The sequence below is a fragment of the Rhinolophus hipposideros genome (assembly GCF_964194185.1).
Source record: "Rhinolophus hipposideros genome assembly, chromosome: 2".
NCBI lineage: Eukaryota > Metazoa > Chordata > Mammalia > Chiroptera > Rhinolophidae > Rhinolophus > Rhinolophus hipposideros.
The window spans coordinates 47,850,354-47,870,559 of record NC_138048.1 but is presented as its reverse complement, the minus strand read 5'-3'; the positions used below and the strand labels follow the sequence as shown (position 1 = coordinate 47,870,559).

Here is a 20,206-nt window from a genome sequence, read left to right as displayed (position 1 = left end):
AGTGTGAAAAATTAAAACTGTAAAAATTAAAATCTGTTTCAGCAGAAAATATCCTCCAGCTCTTATTTCCCCAATACATATAATGCAACATAATATATACAGATGAATTTCTTTTTTTTGTTGACTCTATTGAGGTATAATTGACAAATAAAATTGTATGTACTTAAAGTGTACACAAAATTAGTTTCATCATGAAAGTATGCTGAATTTTGTCAAACGTTTTTTGCATCTACCGAAATGATCATATAATTTTTAATCTTCATTCTATTAATGTGGTATATCATGTTTATTGGTTAGCATGTTACAACATTTTTGCATCCCAGGCAAAAATCCCACTTGATCATGCCTTCTAATGTGCTGCTGAATTTGGTTTGCTAGTATTTTGTTGAGGATGTCTGCATCTATGTTCATCAGATGTTGGCCTATAATTTTCTCTTCTTGTAGTATCAGGCTATCAGGGTAATGCTGGCCTCATAAAAATGAATTTGAAAGTGTTCCCTCTTCTTCAATTTTCTGGAATAGCTTGAGAAAAATTGGCATTAATGCTTTGAACATTTGGTAGAATTTCACCAGTGAGGCCATCTGGTCTCGGCGTTTTCTTTGCTAGAAGGTTTTTGATTAGTTCATTTGATTACTTCAATCTTCATACATTATTGGTCTGTTCGGATTTTCTATTTCTTCATGATTTAGTCTTGGTAGGTTGTTTATTTTTAGGAATTTATCCATTTCTTCTATGTGATCCAATTTAGTAGTCCCTTATGAACATTTGTATCTGTGGTATCTGTTGCAATATCTCTTTCATTTCTGACTTTATTTAAGCCTTCTCTTTTTCTTTCTTTGTTGGTCTAGTTAAAGGTTTGTCAATTTTATCTTTACAAAAAATCAATCTAGTTTCATTCATCTTTTTTATTAATAGTTTTTCTAGTCTCTATTTCTTTTATTTCTGCTCTGATAATTATAATTTCCTTCCTTCTTCTAACTTTGGGCTTACTTTGCTCTTTTTCTAGTTCTTTGAAGTGTAAAGTTAGATTAGTTAAGAATTTTCTTTTTTCTTATTGTAGGTATATATTACTATAAACTTCCCTTTTAGAACTGCTTTTATTACATACCATAAGATTTTGTATATTATTTTTATTTATTTTAAGATTTTTTAAATTGAATTTATTGGGGTGACATTGGCTAACAAAATTATATAGGTTTCAAGTATACAATTCTATAACACATCTTCTATATATTGCATTTTGTGTTCACCACTCAAAGTAAAATATTCCGTCACCATATATTTGACTCCCTTTATCTTCTATCTCCTTCCCCTTTACCCTCTGGTGACCATTAAACTGTTGACTGTGTTTATATGAGCTTTTGCTTGTTTGTCTTGTTTGTTGCTTTCAGTTTTAGATCCCACATATGAGTGAAATTATATGGCTTTCTACTTTTTCTATCTGACTTATTTGGCTTAACATGATAATCTCAAGATCCATCCATGTTGTCACAAATGGTAGCATTTCATCTTTTCTTATGGCCAAGTAATATTCCATTGTATGTATGTACCACATCTTTACCCAGTCATCTATGGAAGGACACTTCAGTTGTTTCCATGTCTTGGCTACTATGAATAATGCTGCAATGAACATAGGGGTACATATATCTTTATGGATAATTTTTTTTTACATTTTTTTTTGGTAGATACCCAGAAGAGGGATTGCTGGGTCATATGGTAATTCTATTCTTAATTTTGGGGGGCATCTCCATGCTGTTTTCCATAGTGGCTCCACAAATTTACATTCCCACCAGCAGTATATAAGCGTTCCTTTTTCTCTACAACCTCTCCAACACTTGTTGATAATAGCCATTTTAACAAGTGTGAGGTGGTATTTCACTGTGGTTTTAATTGCATTTCCCTAACAGCTAGTGAAGTTGAGCATCTTTTCATAGATCTATTGGCTGTTTGTATGTCTTCTTTGGAGAAGTGTCTGTTCAGGCCCTCTGCCCATTTTTTTAATCATATTATTTCTGTTATTGTTGTAGAATTGTATGAATTCTTTATATATTTTGGATATTAGCACCCTATCGGAGGTATTTGCAAATACCTTCTTCCATTTGGTTGATTGCCTCTTTGTTTTGTTGATGGTTTCTTTTGCTGTGCAGAAGCTTTTTAGTTTGGTATAGTACCATTCATTTATTTTTGCTTTTACTTCCCTTGCTTTTGAGGTCAAGTTCGTAAAATCTTCTCCAAGGTCAAGGTCCATAAGTTTAGTACCTATGTTTTCTTCTATGCAATTTATTGTTTCAGATCTTATATTTAGGTCTTTGATCCATTCTGAGTTAAACAATTCCTTTTGCAATTGCAACAAAAAGAGTGAGATATCTAGGAATAAACAACAAAGGATGTGAAGAACATATACACTGAAAACTATAAGACCTCACTAAAAGAAATTGAAGAAGACACAAAGAAATGAAAAGATAGTTTGTGTTCATGGATTGGAAGAATCAACATAATTAAAAAGGCCATATTACCCAAAGCAATATACAGATGTAATGCAATCCACATCAAAAATCCCAATGGTATTTATTTAAAGAGACAGAACAAAAAAATCATTAGATTTGTATGGAATCACAAAAGACTCCTGAATAGCCAAGGCAATCCTGAGAAAAAAGAACAAGGCCAGAGGTATCACATTCCTTGACTTCAAATTATACTTCAAAGTGACAATAATCAAAACAGCTTAGTATTGGCAGAAAAACAGACACACAGACCAAAGGAATAGAATTGCAAACCCAGAAATAAACCCACATATATATGGACAGATAATTTTTGACATAGGAGCCAGAAACATACAACGGAGAAAAGAAAGTCTCTTCAATAAATTGCAACAGGAAAATTGGAAAGCCACATGCAAAAGAACAAAACAAGACTGCTATCTGTCACCATACACCAAAATTAACTCAAAATGAGTGGTTTTATATTAACATTATTCTTCAACATTATATTATCTTCTAAATAAATACTCATCTGAAAAATAACAAATTCATTGTAAAAAGTCAAAAAATTTGTACCATTAAAAAAAAGAAAGTTTCCTATAATCCAAACCCCCAAAGATAATGCATACATTTTAGTATAATTCTTCCAAGTTCTATAAATTTACAACTTATACAAATTTTGTTTTCAAAAATGTTTCATGTACACACATATTATATGTAAAAACTTGCTTTTTTGCTTAATAATATATCTGGATTGCCTTCTTTGTTACTAAAAATGGATGTGTAGTATTGTAATCCCTTCTTGATGGGCACTTGGGATTTTTCCAGTTTTTTCCTTTGCACAAAAAACGCTGCATGGAACATTCTTATGTGACATGATATAGATATCTGTGAATATATCTAATTGTACAAGTTTCACTACAGGATAAATTCTAGGTAAGGGATATTTTTATTTTAATAGTTATGAGCAAATAAGGATGATTATAATGATAACAAACCCCCATTTAGTACTTCCTATGGACTAGACACTGTTCTAAGTGCTTTGTAGGAAAAAAATCCTCTACAAAAAATAAGTATGTGTCAATTTATATTTTCTTTTTTATTTTACTTTATTTTAATTTATTAGTTTCAGGTGTATAGGACAAGGTAATACTTAGACGTTCATCATTTATATCCCTCACACTGTGAACCCCCCTCCCCCCATCCACTATCACTCCGACCTCGCACCGAGCCATCACATTATATATATAAAATTATAGTTGGCATTCATTCAAAAATGTATGAATAGCTGGTCAAGATGGTGGATGTTGTGCTTGCCTTCCTCCCATGACCACATTAAAATTGCAACTAAGTTATAGAACAATCAACCTAGAGAACCATTTAAAGTCTAGCTGAACAGAAGTCCTATAACTAAGGATATAGAGAAGCCACCTTCAGACTTGTAGGAAGGGTGGAGACACAAAACTGGCCGGCCCCACACCCATGTGTGGTGGTCAAGAATTGGGAGGGATATCTCAGCTGCAGAGGTCCCTCCTGAAGAGTGAAGAGTCCCAGAACCACATGGGCTCCATAGTTCAGAATACCACTGCTAGGAAGAGGAGCCCCCATGGCAACTGGCTGTGAAAATCAGCGGGGATTCCATCCAATCAGGTGAGATGCAAGGCAACTGGAAATCTAGACATCTTCTTAAAGGGCCCACATCCAGACTCACTCCAAAGCATCACTCTGGGCTACGGTGAAGGAACTGAGGCTCTGGAGGTGCCAGAGACATATGAGAAGAGACAGAGAAGCAGGGATTCAGGGAGAGGGCTGTAGGAAAAGCTGCCATTGTCCCTATGTTGAGCCCTCCTCCTGTGTAGCCAGAGAGCAGGTGCCATCTTTCCTGTGTTGAGCTCTCCCTCCACATAGCCAAACATGAAATTTCATTGGCCTGGTGAGCTCCACTCACTCCACACTGGTGACTCCCTGGGACTTGGCCCACCCAACTCCTGTAGTACCCTAGGCTCTTTCAGCAGCTGAGCCTTATGGACAGCTAGCAGGAAGCGGCAGGCCTCTAGGTGCCCTAAGCCTTTAGCTGAGCTGCCCCAGACCCCGTAGTGGTGATAGATGGCCTTAGTTCTCTGTGTGGCCTCTTCCATGCAACTCCAAGTCCAGCACAGGCAGTGGTCAACTGCGGATTGCTTTGTAGCTCCTACCGGGTAGCCCTGGACAAGTCATAGGCAGCAGCTGACCTTGAACTGCAGATGAGTCCCTCCCAAGAGGCCCCAGAACCGGCATATTAGTCCACCACCTGATTAGTTTCAGAAGTGGCACACCTAAAGGGTGGTCCAAACAGGCACCAGAGACCATTGGGATAAATCTTGCTTTGTGGATTCAGCCCCAGCACAGCAACTCGTATGCTATGACCACAGGCAATTCTCACAGCCAGTAAGCCTGAGGGTCATTCCTACCAACTGACATGCCAACAGCACTCAAGGTACAACTATATAGCAAGAGGACACATGAAACCCACAGAAGGGACACTCCTGGAGCACCAAGTGCTGGTGATCAGGGAGATTGCGCCATTGGGCCCCATAGGACACCTACTACATAAGGCCACCCTGCCAGGACTGGGAGACATAGCGGTTCTACTAAAAATATAGAAATAAAAACAAAGCAGCAGCCATAATGAAGAAATAAAGAAAAATGTCCCAAATGAAAGAACTGAAGAAAACTACACACACACACACACACACACACACACACACACACACAAACCTAAATGAAATGGAGGCAAGCAATCTACCAGATACAGAGTTCAAAACACCAGTTGTAAAGGATGCTTAAAGAACTTAGTGAGAACTTTAACAAAGTGATAGTAAGCATAAAAAAGGACATAGAGAGCATAAAAAAATGACATAGAGACTGTAAAAAACCACCAGTCAGAAATAAAGAACAAAATAACATAAATGAAGAACACACCAGAAAGAGTCAATAGTAGATGAGATGAAGCAAAGGATCAAATCAGCGATTCAGGAGACAAGGTAGCATAAAACACCCAAATGGAACAGCAGGGGGGGGGGAGGGAAGGAGAGAGAATACAAAACAAATAAGGATAGTTTAAGGGATCCCTGGGACAACACCAAGCATAACAACATTTGCATCAAAGGGTTAACAAAGGAAGAGAGAAAGCAGGGATTGAAAATCTATTTAAAGAAATAATGATGAAAAAACTTCCCTAACCTGGCAAAGGAAAGACATACAAGTCCAGAAAGTGCAGAGTCCCAAACAAGATAAACCCAAACAGGCCCACACCAAGACACATTATAATTAAAATGCCAAAGGTTAAAGACAGAATCTTAAAAGCAGCAAGAGAAAGCCTGCTAGTTACCTACAAGGGAACTCCCATAAGACCATCTGCTGATTTCTCAACAGAAACTTTGCAATTCAGAAGTGACTGGCAAGAAATATTCAAAATGATGAAAAGCAAAGAACTAGAACCAAGACTACTCTACCCAGGAAGGCTATCATCTCAGAGATACTGTGGATGCCTGATCATGACATTGTACACCAGAGGCTGGGCATTGATGAATGCCAACTATAATTTTATATATGTGGTGTGGTGGCTCGGTGTGGGGCCGGGGGGGTGGTGGTGGGTGGGGGGAGGGGGGTTCACAGTGTGAGGGATGTGAATGATGAATGTCTAAGTATTACCTTGTTTTGTACACCTGAAACTAATAAAAAATAAATAAATAAAAAATTGAAGGAGAGATAAAGAGCTTTCCAGACAAGAGAAAGCTAAAGGAATTTATTAGCACTAAACCAGTATTACAAGAAATGTTAAAGGGACTTCTTTAAGAAGAAAGGGGGGGAGGAGAATATAAATATGAGTAACAAAATGGCAATAACTACATACTTATCAAAAATCACTTTAAATGTAAATGGATTAAATGGTCCAATCAAATACATAGGGTAGGTGAATGGATAAGAAAACAAGACCCATACATATGTAGTCTATAAGAGACCTACTTTAGATCAAAAGACACACACAGATTACAAGTAAAAGGATGGAAGAAGATATTTCATGCGAATGGAAATGAAACAGAAGCTGGAGCAGCAAAACTTACATCAGATAAAATAGACTTTAAAACAAAGGCCATAATAAGAGATAAAGAAGGACATTTCATAATGATAAAGGGATCAATCCAACAAGAGGATATAACCCTTGTAAACATTTATGCATTCAACACAGGAGTACCTAAATACATAAAGCAAGTATTAACAGATATAAAGGGAGAGATTGACAGTAATACAATCATAGTACGGGAATTTAACACTCCACTGATATCAAGAGATAGATCTTCCAGCCAGAAAATCAACAAGGAAACAGTGGTCATTAATGACACATTACATCAGAAGGATTTAATGGATATTTTTAGAGCATTTCCTTCCCAAATAGCAGAATATACATTCTTCTTAAGTGCACATGAAACATTTTAAAAAATGGATCACATGTTAGGTTACAGAACAAGTCTCAATAAATTTAAGCAGGCTGAAATCATACAAAGCATTTCTTCTGACTACAGTGGTATGGAACTAGAAATCAATCATAAGAAAAAAACTGAAAAACACACAAACAAATAACATGTGACTAAACAATGAATGGGTTAACAATGAGATCAAAGAAGAAATCAAAAGATACCTTGAGACACAAAGAAGTGAAAATTCAACGACCCCAAATCTATGGGACACAGTGAAAGCAGTCCTAAGAAGGAAATTCATAGCAATACAGGCCTACCTCAAGAAACAAGAAAAATCTCAAATAAACAGTCTAACTTTATACCTAAGGGAACTGGAAAAAGAATAGCAAACAAAGCCCAAAGTGAGTAGAAGGAAGGAAATAAGGAAGATCAGAAAGAAAATAAACAAAATAGAGTCTAAAATATCAATGAAACCAAGAGCCAGTTCTTTGAAACGATAAATAAAATTGATAAACCCTTAACTGTACTCATTAAGAAAAAAGAGAGAGGATTGAAATAAATAAAATCAGAAATGAAAGGGAGAAGTGACAATTGACACCACAGATACAAAGGAATAAAAAAAAATACTACGAACAATTACATGCTAACAAATTCAACAATCTGGAAGAAATGGGTAAGTTCCTAGAAGCATACAATCTTCTAAGGCTGAATCAAGAAGCAGCAGAAAATCTGAATTGACTGATTACTACTAATGAAATCGAATCAGTAATTTAAAAAAACCTCCCCCCAAAACCCCCAAAACCTCTCCCACACAAAAGTCCTGGACGAGGTGGCTTCACAGGTGAATTTTACCAAACAATCAAAGAAGAATTAATACCTATCCTTCTCATTCCATTCCAAAAAATTCAAAAGGATGGACGGTTCCCAAACTCTTTTATGAGGCTCCCATTACCCCGACTGCAAAGCCAGACAAAAATATTACAAAAAAAATAAATTACAGGCCAATATCCTTGAAATTGGTAGTTATGAAATAGTCATGGCGATGTAAAGTAAAGTAAATGGAATATAGTCAATAATATGGTAATAACTATATATAGTGCCAGGTGGGTACTAGACTAGTCAGGGGGATGGAATATAGTCAATAATATGGTAATAACTATATATAGTGCCAGGTGGGTACTAGACTAGTCAGGGGGATGGAATATAGTCAATAATATGGTAATAACTACATATAGTGCCAGGTGGGTACTAGACTAGTCAGGGGGATGACTTTGTAAATATATAAATGTCTAACCACTATGCTATACACCTGAAACTAATATAAAATAATATTGAATGTCAACTGGAATTGAAAAATTAAAAAAGGGGGTGAAAAAGGTGAAGGGGAATAAGAGGTTCAAATTTCCAGGTATAAAACAAATAAGTCATGGAGATGTAATGTACAGCATAGGGAATACAGTCAATAATATTGTGATAGCGTGGTATGGTCTCAGATGGTTGCTGGATTTATCATGGTGATCACTTCTTTAGGTGTATAGATGTTGAATAACTATGGTGTACCCCTGAAACTAAAATAATATTGTACATTAGCTATATTTTAATAAAAATCTTCAAAAAAATGTATGAACATACTTGCTTCCCTTTATGTCCTCACCAGTATTGAATGTTGACAAATGTTTTAGCTATTGCCAAGCTCATAAATAAAAAATATTTCTTACTTTTAAATTTTGCATTTTAAAAGCATTAGTGAGTTTGACCAATTTTTCATATATTTATTGGCCATTGTGTATTTTATGCTGTGAGTAGGCTTAATCCTTATAGAAATTTTGCATGTGGAAAAAATGGCTTTTCATATCTATAGAAGAAATGATGGTTTATTCAATAAATGGGCATTGATATATGCTCTGTCAATACTATATTTGTTGATTCTTTATCAATACTGTTTATTGATGCTATTAGAAAGTAGGGAAATTTGGAGTCTTATCTTATTTCTTAAACTAAAATTCCAGGTGAAGCCAAGGTATAAATGTAAAAATTAAACCAGAGAAAAACTAACAGAAGTGCCAGACATCTAGATGTAAATGTAAAAAGATGATTCAACCATAGGAGGAGACATGCATAGTAAGGTCAAGGAAATATTTAAAAGAAGACCATCTAAGGAATATGCCATACAAATATCTCAATGTCAATTCTTATATAAAGTTAGATCTTATGCTTGGATCATGTTAACTTATCTTCTACAATATAATAGTTCAATAAATGATTTATTAAGGTTTCTGCTAAAAAACTGGCACATAAAGAAACTTATTGTGCTATAAAATTATTGTTGAAGATACTATATAGTTTAATGCTTCCTTATATAGAACAGGTTTCATATGATGAATTCCTTTTAGAATTTAGTAGCAGTGAAGAGTCTGATTCTTTGGAAGTTGTTTCTTAGATGATACAGAATATGCTACTTAGGTCTTTTTTTTTTTTGTCTTAGTGGCTAGGAAGCTCAGCTCTAAATTTAATGTTTTATTAATTAACAAATTTTCTTCCTCTTCCCCTTTAATACCATTATTTTCTGTTTCAGTATTTTAGTGTATACATGTATATAATGAAATCATGATTCAAACCCATTTGGAAACAGATATGATATAATAATAAAATTCAAGATCCCTTTTAACAACAAGGGTATGGAACCCTAATACATTAGGGAACTAATACTTTACTGGGTCTAGAAGGGGGCAAGTAGAATTGAGCGCAACATGCAAGTTATGAAGGAAAAGTGTAGAAGAAAATACTTGCATACTTTGGTGAACTGGGTCTTATTCCTACCACAATTACTGTAACACCAACACCCAAACTGCAGCTAAGTAAAAAAAAAAGGAGATTTAAGTTTTCTTACTTTCAAAAGGACTGTGCCTCCCTAGAAACACTTCCTGCTGAGAAGTAAGCAGCAGTTGAGAAGAACTTGCCTGCTGCTTCCGCTTACTACATCTCCTCACTTCACTATTGGTTGGGTGACATCTTAGACATCTATAGTTTGGCTATACATAAAGAACTTCGACAGGAAGATGCTGTGAAGAACTGAATTTGAATCATCACAACTGTCAAAAAGAAGAAAACTCCAGTTACACACATCTAAACACTTTTCCCCCTGAATAATAAAAAAAGATACAAATGCTCTTACATAGATACATAATTACATAACATCCTAAATCATAATCTACACTCTTCTCCCCCCCAAAAGATACATAAAAAATATTAAGCTCTCAATAAGTTTATAATTAGTTGCCTTGTTAATTAAAATGAAAATTTTCACTTATTCTTAATAATTTCTTATAAAGGAACATTATAGACACTTAGATTTTACCTCTTTCAATATCATCCATTGGAGATGTTGGGGACATCTTGTCTTCGGATGGAGAATGTTTTACAAAATTAGGAGTCCTAGTTAAATTCCGCATTTGTTGCTGCTGTTGCTCTGCACGAGACTGAATTTTACTGCTTCCTTCAACTCTGCAATTAAGAGTATCAAAGGTCAAAATAGGTATGTATGATGGCAATGCATTTTAACTTAAAAGTTACTAAAATTGACCACTTATTCTTTTCCCTATACAACCTTAATATTATATTCAAGAATTAAAACATTGCTTTTATTCATTATTTAACAATTTATTTATAACTATTTATTGAGCCCTCTGTATAATGCATGGCAAATACACAGGTCCACTGAGGGATACAAATATGAGTGAAAACTCCCCCCCCCCAAAAAAAACCACCGCTGCTCAAAATTAAAGAGATAAGACATGCACTGGTGCTTAAAATAATGTACCCAAGTGTATAATACACACAATGTATTCCCTAAATTCTAAAATGATCATTTCTGTCAAAATTAAGTCACTTCCACATTTTTCATTCATAACTTTAAAACATGTTACTAACAAAGATTCACGTATTTTCAATACTTTTAAGAAAAGAGTATATAACACAATTATGCTTGACTTCTGCCTCTTCCATTTCTAGTCACCAAATCCTGTCAGTCCTTCCTTCACAAAGTATTTAGCACCTCACTTTTCTTTTCATTCCTGCTCTCAAAAAATGTGTTTTTTGCATTTTTCTGTTTCCCATATTGTTTCATTTTACTCAGTTTGTTTGGTGGATTAGTTTCAAAATAAAAATGTTTTAAATTTAAAAATATTTAATCCCTAGTTTAAAAAATTTAATACATAACTACTGCCAATAAGACAATGTCCTAATTTCATAGTTAATATTGAAGGCATTAGCTTCAACCTACCTTTATGACCTTACCTCTAATCCACTATCAACCTCACTCCTCACTTTCCAATACTTTTTTATATACAGGCAGAGACAAATCTCTTCCCTATTCAAACAGGTCTTATTCATTGGCCCCAAATAAGCCAGAAATATTCCTGCTTTTAAACCTTGCTTACATCCTCATGTTCTCTCTGATCCATTAAATCAGTATTTTCCAAACCTTCCTATTAATAAACATTGTGAGGATGGAAGGGATAATGAAAAATAGAGCTTCCCAGGCTCCTTCCTAACCTGAAGTTAGATTTGGGAACTCATATATTTAATAAGCACTGAAGGTAATTCTTATCAAGTATGTTTGGGGGCACAAAAGACCTAAATCTTAACCTTCTCTCAAGATACATTAATAAGGGCTTTCTGAATGCTCCAATCAACCATAACCTCTCCCTTCCTTTAATTTCCTAGAGCAATTTTTGTCTGCACTATTTGTATGGCTTTGAAAGAAAGTCTCTTAAGTTACATGGTAATTAATGTACCTCGTTTCCAAAAATGGATTTGAGATGGCTTTATTCTCTTACTGACTTTTCTAATGGACTTATATGTTAATCCAGTTGAAATGCAGAAATTTTGAGGTTAGTATTTATATAGAAAACTTTCCTTTTCCTAGAGCCTTAGATATTCTAGGTGCTTAATAAACTTTTACTAATGAAGATGAAATTGTTTTGTAGAGTGTATAATGGCTCCTTTCCATCCAGTTCTATGTAAACATCTACAATAGAATAAGGTATATCTGCACATATAGAAAATATTCAGAGACAAAACAAGCTTTTATATATCATAGGGAGAAATGGTACACGCTTGTGGCTAAGGCTCTCCACCAAATTCACACTTGGAAAAAGATTCAAACATTTTTGTACAACACAGACATAACCCTTATATAATAATGTGACTTAATCCAATAACTTTTAACTTTTATCACTGACATTTTCTTAGCAATTTATGTGCTTATAAAATAATTTATTCAGTTAACCACATACCTTGTTTTTTTTACAGTGATGTTGCTGCTCAGTTTTTCTAGTCGACATTCTCCAGTATCATGGTTAATAATCAAAATGCATTCTTTTAAGTAAGGTTTCTTTGAACCTTTGAAAACAGTTACTGGTGGAGTTGATCCCTGTTTAAAAAGTTAATTATCATTACTTGAAATTTATAATGGAAATTTGATTGGGAGGGACTTTGAGATCTGTGTTTCTCAATCTATGTTATTCTTCAAGTCACCTAACTACCTAAATTTACTACTCTGACAATAAGAAGGGTAGTAAAAATGTCAGAGATGAAGAGAGGCTGAGATCTTAAAGCTGCCATCATTGAGGAAAGTAAACAGAGGAAGTACTTGCCCTCAACCAGGGCAAGTCTACAACAGGCAATTGGGATTCACTTCTTTATTTAAATTTTTATTATATTTATTGGTTTGACATTGGTTAGTAAAATTATATAGGTTTCAAGTATACATTTATATAGTACATCATCTATATATTGCATTGAGATTCAATTCTAATACAACCAATATATTTTACAGATAAGGGAACAGAAGCCCTGAATCATATTTCCTACTCCTCATCTCCTTCCTTCCTAAGTTTAGTTTTTTAAATCTGGCATTTTCTTAAAGTGGTGCTTCCCTATGCAAATTAAGGAAAATGAATGTATCAAGGAACAAGACTTGTCACACTAAACCCACTAATTTTAAAGACTGTATGCCCAGCAGAAAAAAAAAAAAATTCCCGACAGGTGGTAAATTTATCAATTCTTTCATTCTAGTTGTCAAAAACAGCTTAATGGGTTAATGTTCAAATGCTTTGCATTACACATTAGGTCCTTTATTATCTGATTCCTAAATACCTTTCCAGCTCCTACTATGTCCCCATATAGACCCCTTCTGACCTAGCCACAGTGGCTTGTATGTAGTTCTTCAAATGTAACAGACTCTTTTGTTGCTTTGTCTTAGCCCATGTCTTTTTCCTTTCTTTGCCTAAAATGTCCTTCCCTCTTTCCTTCAACTAGGTAACTGCAACTCATTTTCAAAACAGGGTATACTGATGTCTCTCCTCCCTCCCGTGGCTGAGTTACCCCTGTTTTGGTTCTCTCATAATATTCTATGTATACCTTTATGATAGTCCTTACAGTTCCATATTTTAATCCATTATTTCCTGTCTTCCTCATTAAATGGTATATTTTTAAAGACACTGACCTATGTATTCCCAATAATCAACTAGTGTAGGACTTATCAGGCAGAAGGTACATGTATATATGGTCTGCCTGTCCATTTGTCTCTCCCTCTTTTTCTTTCTCATGAACACATACACACACACACAAATATTGAGGCATATTGTTTTTGGACATATCTCTGGTAGGCTGGGTGGGGAGTCACTTTTTCCCAGATGATTGCTTTGCTGTTTCAGAAACTTACAATTTGAAGGCTTAAAAACTTCCTCCTATAGTTGTCATTCCTGTAACAGGTATTTCAATTGAGACCATAACCAAACACATGGTGAATGTTAACTCTTGATTAAAGCAGGTCTGTGTGAATGAAAAACGTTTATTAATAAATGTAACACACCCACCAGCTTAGAGTAGAAAAGCCATACAAAGGATGAGGGTTGGAGGATTGCAATATGAGAAAACAGTATTCTATATGGCAAAGAAGAACCCAACTAAAGTTTTTCTTCCAACCAATCAGCACTGATCAATAATCCTATAATCTGACACCAGGTGAGTGGTGCCTGTTATCAACTAAAGGCTTCTCAGTAACTTTTAAAATTAAGTAGATGGTTTAGGTTTTTCTTTAATAAATATCATGAGGCAAAAAAGACTTAGATTATTGGGTACTAGATTTCTAAACTATTTTAGGGATGCCAGAATCTGAACACTTTCATAACAAAGTAATACAAAAAGAGTAATACAAATCCACAATGGCTCACACTGAATTGATTTTTCATTTCCTTCAGTTTCCAAGGGAGCAAATAAGAAATATACAATAAAAAGCCCCCACAAATTTAATATACCTTAGGAAAACATTTCGAGGCATCCAATTTATACCGTCTGACATAATAATGGGGTCTCAATAGTCTTGACTGATAAAACTATGAGAAAGGTAGAAGACTAGAGGACAGAGACCTTGTTTTCTATACCTCAAATCATGACAAGCTGTCTCATACATACATACAAAATTAGAAAAATTAAACAAAACAAAGAATAAAAACTCAGTCAGTGCTTTCTTTATTTGTTAAAGTTACAGTCTTGGCTTTCTCTGAGAATAGATCAAGTCGGTATAAAAACAACAAAAAAATACTTAAGTTGAATGCTAAGAAATTTCTAACTCATATCTTCTTTATCTAATTATCGATCAAAGGACATTTTGGTGTTTCTATGTCTTGGCTACCGTGAATAATGCTGCAATGAACATAGGGGTACATATATCTTTATGGATAAATGTTTTCAGATTTTTTGGGTAGATATACACAATGGAGTATTACTCGGCCATAAGAAAAGATGAAATATTGCCATTTGTGACAACATGGATGGATCTTGAGATTATCATGCTAAGTGAAATAAATCAGACAGAAAAAGTCAAGAACCATATGATTTCACTCAGGTGAGATGTAAAACTGAAAGCAACAAATGAACAAGACAAACAAAGAAACAAAAACTCATAGACACAGACAACAGTTTAGTGGTTCCCAGAGATTAAGGGGAGAGGGGGTGGTAGAAGAGGGTAAAGGGTTCAAATGTATGGTGATGGAAGGAGAACTGACTCTGGGTGGTGAACATACAATGTGATATATAGATGATGTATTATAGAAATGTACACTCGAAACCTATGTAATTTTACTAACCAATGTCACCTGAATAAATTTAATAACAATTTTTAAAAAATAAACTCCTAACTCAAGGACAGAAAACTAGAGCATACAACGAAGAACTTGTATATTTATGTAAATAGTATTTGGTACTGTCACTTGGCTACATCTGGAGATTTAAAAAACAGACAAAACTTAAAATTTTTGGTTAAGGCCTCCCTTACCTTAGTCTCTTTCTTTTGTAACCCAAAAGCACAAATTTATTCATGTTCACTTTTGACTTAAAAATCTCTAATGGTTCTCTAACATCTGTGGGATAAAATTCAAATTCTACATTCCAACAGAAAAGATTCTTCAAAATCTGATTCCAATCTACCTTCCCAGTTTCTATTCCTATCAATCATTTTTCATTAATCTGTAATTTACTACATTAAATCAGTTATTCCACAAACTTGTTGTTCTTTCTCCATTAGTCTTTCATATGCTGTTCCTTCTGCTGCTTCTTAGAATATTCTACTCTCTTTCTATGTTATGAAATTCTACTTGTCCTTTAAGGCTCACCTCAAAGAAGATCTGCTTTGGAAGTCTTTCAAGATTCCACTAGGCAGAGTATTTGATTCCACTTATGTGTGTGCACAGAATTTTGCACATGCTCTAACTTACAGCACTAGATGTTTACATGTCTGTCTGCTATTACAGATTAGGACTAGAGGCAGTGGATATGTTATTATTCCTAGTTCAGACTACAAAATCTGGCTCACAAAAGCAATTTAATAAATATTTGTTTAGACTTCCAATTGTTTCAAACCACGTGATACAATAACTCTTGAAACTTAATAAAGTATTTTAAGGCATTATTTTTATGTAAGATAATGTTTTTTGCTTTGCTGTGTTTATTAAACAGACTGCGTTTATTTAACAGACTGTGCAATTACATCAATTGTGCAATTATTTTCATTTATATTTAGTGGAAATCTTACAAAAATAGTCCTATAGTCTAAATATGTAGAAATACTCACTTCTATATTTGGCAGAGTTATCGTCACTTGTTCACCTTTGCCAACCTCAAGCTCTCCTTCACAAGAAGTATCAACAGAAGCAGGTTTGAAGTCATCTGAAAATAGATACAGATACAGATTTTTATAAGATGGAATAACACCTAAATAACTGCATATAAAAAATATGAGCATGTTTCAAAGTGATAAATAATTTTTAATCAACCTGTTATTAAATTGATTTAAGAAAGTCTTTATATTACAAATAAAGAAAACACAATGCAGTTTATTTCTGTATGTACAATTCTCAGAAAAAAATAGTTATACTCTAAAACAGTATTCCTTAAACTATGCTTCCTGGAATCCTGTCTAGATCAAGATGAACTAATCTAAGATGTTCCACTGCTAAAAACTAAATATTGTCAATGTTTTCACAATTTGCTAAAAATTGGTATCAGTAGAATGTTTTCAATTTTCAGTCTTTTTCTCCCATAAATTTTTTTAACCCACTTTGGGTACCTAATACCATTTCTCTGCTATCCTAGCAGAATAAAAAATGAATGAATACACGGCAAATAAACATTCATGGAGAAAGTTAAGAAAAAGCAATCTTATATAGTTTAACAGCTTGAGTTTTTCATGGATATGTACACCACTTAAAGATGTGTAAATTTAACCAAATCTGTCACTTCAGAACTTAAAACAAGTTTTATTTTGAGTTAAATCATAATACAAATGATGTCATTAAAATGTATCACCTAGAAGGAATTTAGGGTACTGAGATATTTCACATGTTGAACAAGCTCAAAAACCTCTAAGATATGAAAGCCACTCAAAAATAATTCACAGCAAGAGAGAAGGTCCAAAGTGGTGGAATAGGTAAATGTTGTGCCTGCCACCTGCCAGGATCACATTAAAATTACAACTAAATTATAAAACAATCAACCTTGAGAATCATTTGAAGACTAGCTGAACAGAACCCCTGTAACTAAGGATATAAGGAAGAGGCCACAGCGAGACTAGTGGGGGGCAGGAAACACAAGATGGACTGACCCCAAACCCACAGGAGATGGTTAGGCACCAGAAGGGACATGTCAATGGCAGAAGCCCCCCTGAAGAGTGAGGGGTCCCAGACCCCACAGCAAGCTCCCCAGCCCAGGAGTCCTATGCCAGGAGGAAGAGTCCCCACAGCATCTCACAGTGTAAATCTGCAAAGATTCCTTCTGTCCATCTTGGTAAAAAGGAAGGTGGCTGGAAACACAGACATCCTCTTAAATAGCCTGCACACAGACTCACTCGTTTGTGAGTACTCACCCTGGGCTCCGAGGGAGGGGCGGCAACTTGGGAGATGCCAGAGACACACAGGGAAAAAAACCAAGTTGTGTGGCTTAGGATGAGGGCTGGAGGGATAGCTGCCATTGTCCCTGTGTCGATCCTGCCTCACGTGTGGCCTACAGGAGGGAGCCATCTTTCCTGTGTTGGACGTACCCCCACAGGGTCAAATCTGAGACTGCACTGGTCTGGTAAAATCTGTGCGCATGCCACCTTGGCAACTGCCTTGAACCCTGCCTGTCCAGCTAGCATGGCATAGCCCGGGTCAGTCTCAGCTCCCGAGCAGCCAGTCCTGCCCCCATAAGGTGTGGGAAGCTTCTACAGCAGTGGTTGGCCGGCAGTGGATTGGGAAACTTTTGTTAACAAGTGGTGAGCCCAAGTTTTTGCTGCATCCTTTTTTGGGCAGCTCTCAGGGATCTGTGGGCCCTGGGTGAGCGGTAGCTAGCAAGGGGGATCTCTGGGCATTTTGTGGAGTGGCCACAGGCTTAGCACTGGCACAAAAACTGAATCTGTATTAACTTTGTAAAAACTACCAGCCACTCTCCACGACTCCAAGAGTCCCCGCCCTGCCCAATTCAGGTGGCATTGCTGCGGGCACCGATAACACCAAGTCAACAAGCCTGGCCCACATACCTAAGAAGGTTCTTTAAGTGGCTGAGCCTTATGGGCAGCAGGCAGGTGTTAACAGTCCTGGGTGGGGACCTGGGCCTTTGACTAAGCTGCCACAGGCCTATAATAGTGACAGCTGGCCTCAGTTCACAGTGTAGCAACCCCCACATACCTCCAGATCCAACACTGGTGGCAACCAACTGAATATAGCTTTGTAGCTCCTACCAGGTGGCTCTGGGCTGGTCATAGGCAATGCTGAAATTTGAGAGCATGAAGGCAACTCCCAAGAGACATCAGAAACAATACATCCACAGGCCAGCTTCAGACCACATCAGAGCACTACCCACAAATGACACACCCAAAGGGTGGTCTCAACAGGCACAAGAGCCCATTGGGGCGAATCCTGCTCTGAGGGGTCAGCCCACACACAACCGCTCAAAGACTGCAGGTGTAGCCAATCCTCACAGCCAGTAAGCCTGAGAGTCAAACCCACCGACTGATACACCAAAAGCAATCAAGGATCAACTACAACAGGAGAAAACACAAAACACACGCAAGGGACACTCCTGGAACACACGCACAGGTGATCAGAGAGACTGTGCTACTCGACCACATGGGACACATCCTACATAAGGCCACCTGGCAAAGACTGAGAGACATAGGAGATCTACCTAATACATAGAAACAAATACAGAGAAGCAGCCAGCATGAGGAAACAAAGAAATACTTTCCAAATAAAAGAACAGGAGAAATCTCCAGAAATAGAAATGAAATGGAGGAAACCAATCTACCAGAGATAGAGTTTAAAACATAAAGAATGTTTAAGGAGCTTAGTGAGAACTTCAACAAAGAGATAGTGAGCATAAAGAAAGACACAGAAACTATAAAAAAGATCCAGTCGGAAATAAAGAATACAATAACTGAAGTGAAGAATACACTAGAAGAAATCAAGGCTATAGTAATCAAAACAGCATGGTACTTGCACAAAAAACAGACATATAAATCAATGGAATAGAATAGGGAGCCCAGAAATAAATCCATGTCTATATGGTTATCCAATCTATGACAAAAAAAGCAAGAGTATACATTGGGGTAAGGACAGTCTATTTAAGAAATGGTGCTGGGAAACCTGAACAGATATATGCAAAAAAATGAAACTGGACCACCTTCTTGCTCCATACACAAGAATAAACTCAAAATGGATTAAAGACTTAAATGTAAGACCCGAAATCATAAAAATCCTAGAAGGAAACATAGGAAGTAAATTCGCAGACATTACCTTCAGTAATATTTTTACTGACATATCTCCTGTGGCAAGGAAAACAAAAGAAAAAATAAACTAACGGGACTATATGAAACTAAAAAGTGTTTGCACAACAAAGGAAACAATCAACAAAATGAAAAGACAGGTTATTAAATGGGAGAAGATATTTACCAATGGATCATCTGAAAAGGGGTTAATATCCAAATTTTATTTAAAAAACTCACATAACCGAACAAAAAAACGAATAATCCAAAAAAAACAAAGAATCCAATTAACAAATGGACAGAGGACCTGAATAGACATTTCTCCAAAGAGGACATACCAATAGACATATGAAAAGGTGCTCAACGTCACTAATCATCCAAGAAATGAAAATTAAAACCACAGTGAGATACCACCTCATACCTCATACATCAGAATGGTTATCATCAATAAATCAACAAACAACAAGTGTTGGCAAGGATGCGGAGAAAAGGAACCTTTGAGCACTGTTTGTGGGAATGCATATTGGTGCAGCCACTGTGGAAAACAGCGGAAAACAGTTTGGAGGTTGTCAAATATATGGTGATAGAAAGAGAACTGACTCTGGGTGGTGAACACACAATGCAATATACAGATGATGTATTATAGAAATGTGCACTTGAAACCTATATAATTTTACTAACCAATATCACCCCAATAAATTTAATAAGTAAAAAAAATTAAAAATAGAACTACCTTATGACCCAGTAGTTCCACTCCTGGGTTATCATCCAAACAAATCCAAAACACGAATTCGAAAAGATGTATGTACCTCTCTGTTTATTCCGGCGCTACTTACAATAGCCAAGATATGGAAACAACTGAAATGCCCATCAATAGGTGAGTGGATAAAGAAATTGTGATACATATATAATATTGAATATTAAAAATGAATGACTAAACTATTGTATCTATGTGGTTACCAGA

At 35.8% G+C, this 20,206-nt stretch overlaps 1 protein-coding gene across 3 annotated transcripts in view; it reads right to left on the bottom strand.

The window, feature by feature from the left end:
* EAF2 (ELL associated factor 2) overlaps positions 1-20,206 on the bottom strand; it is an 89,870-nt gene that overhangs the window by 9,506 nt on the left and 60,158 nt on the right. For all 3 annotated transcript variants that reach the window (XM_081075610.1, XM_081075609.1, XM_081075608.1), the window contains exons 2-4: positions 16,078-16,172; positions 12,239-12,375; positions 10,300-10,445 (exon numbers count right to left, since the gene is read on the bottom strand). In XM_081075610.1, coding sequence (XP_080931736.1) covers positions 10,300-10,393 — 94 coding nt within the window. In that variant the 5' untranslated portion in view covers positions 10,394-10,445; positions 12,239-12,375; positions 16,078-16,172. The remainder of the gene's footprint in view (positions 1-10,299; positions 10,446-12,238; positions 12,376-16,077; positions 16,173-20,206) is intronic.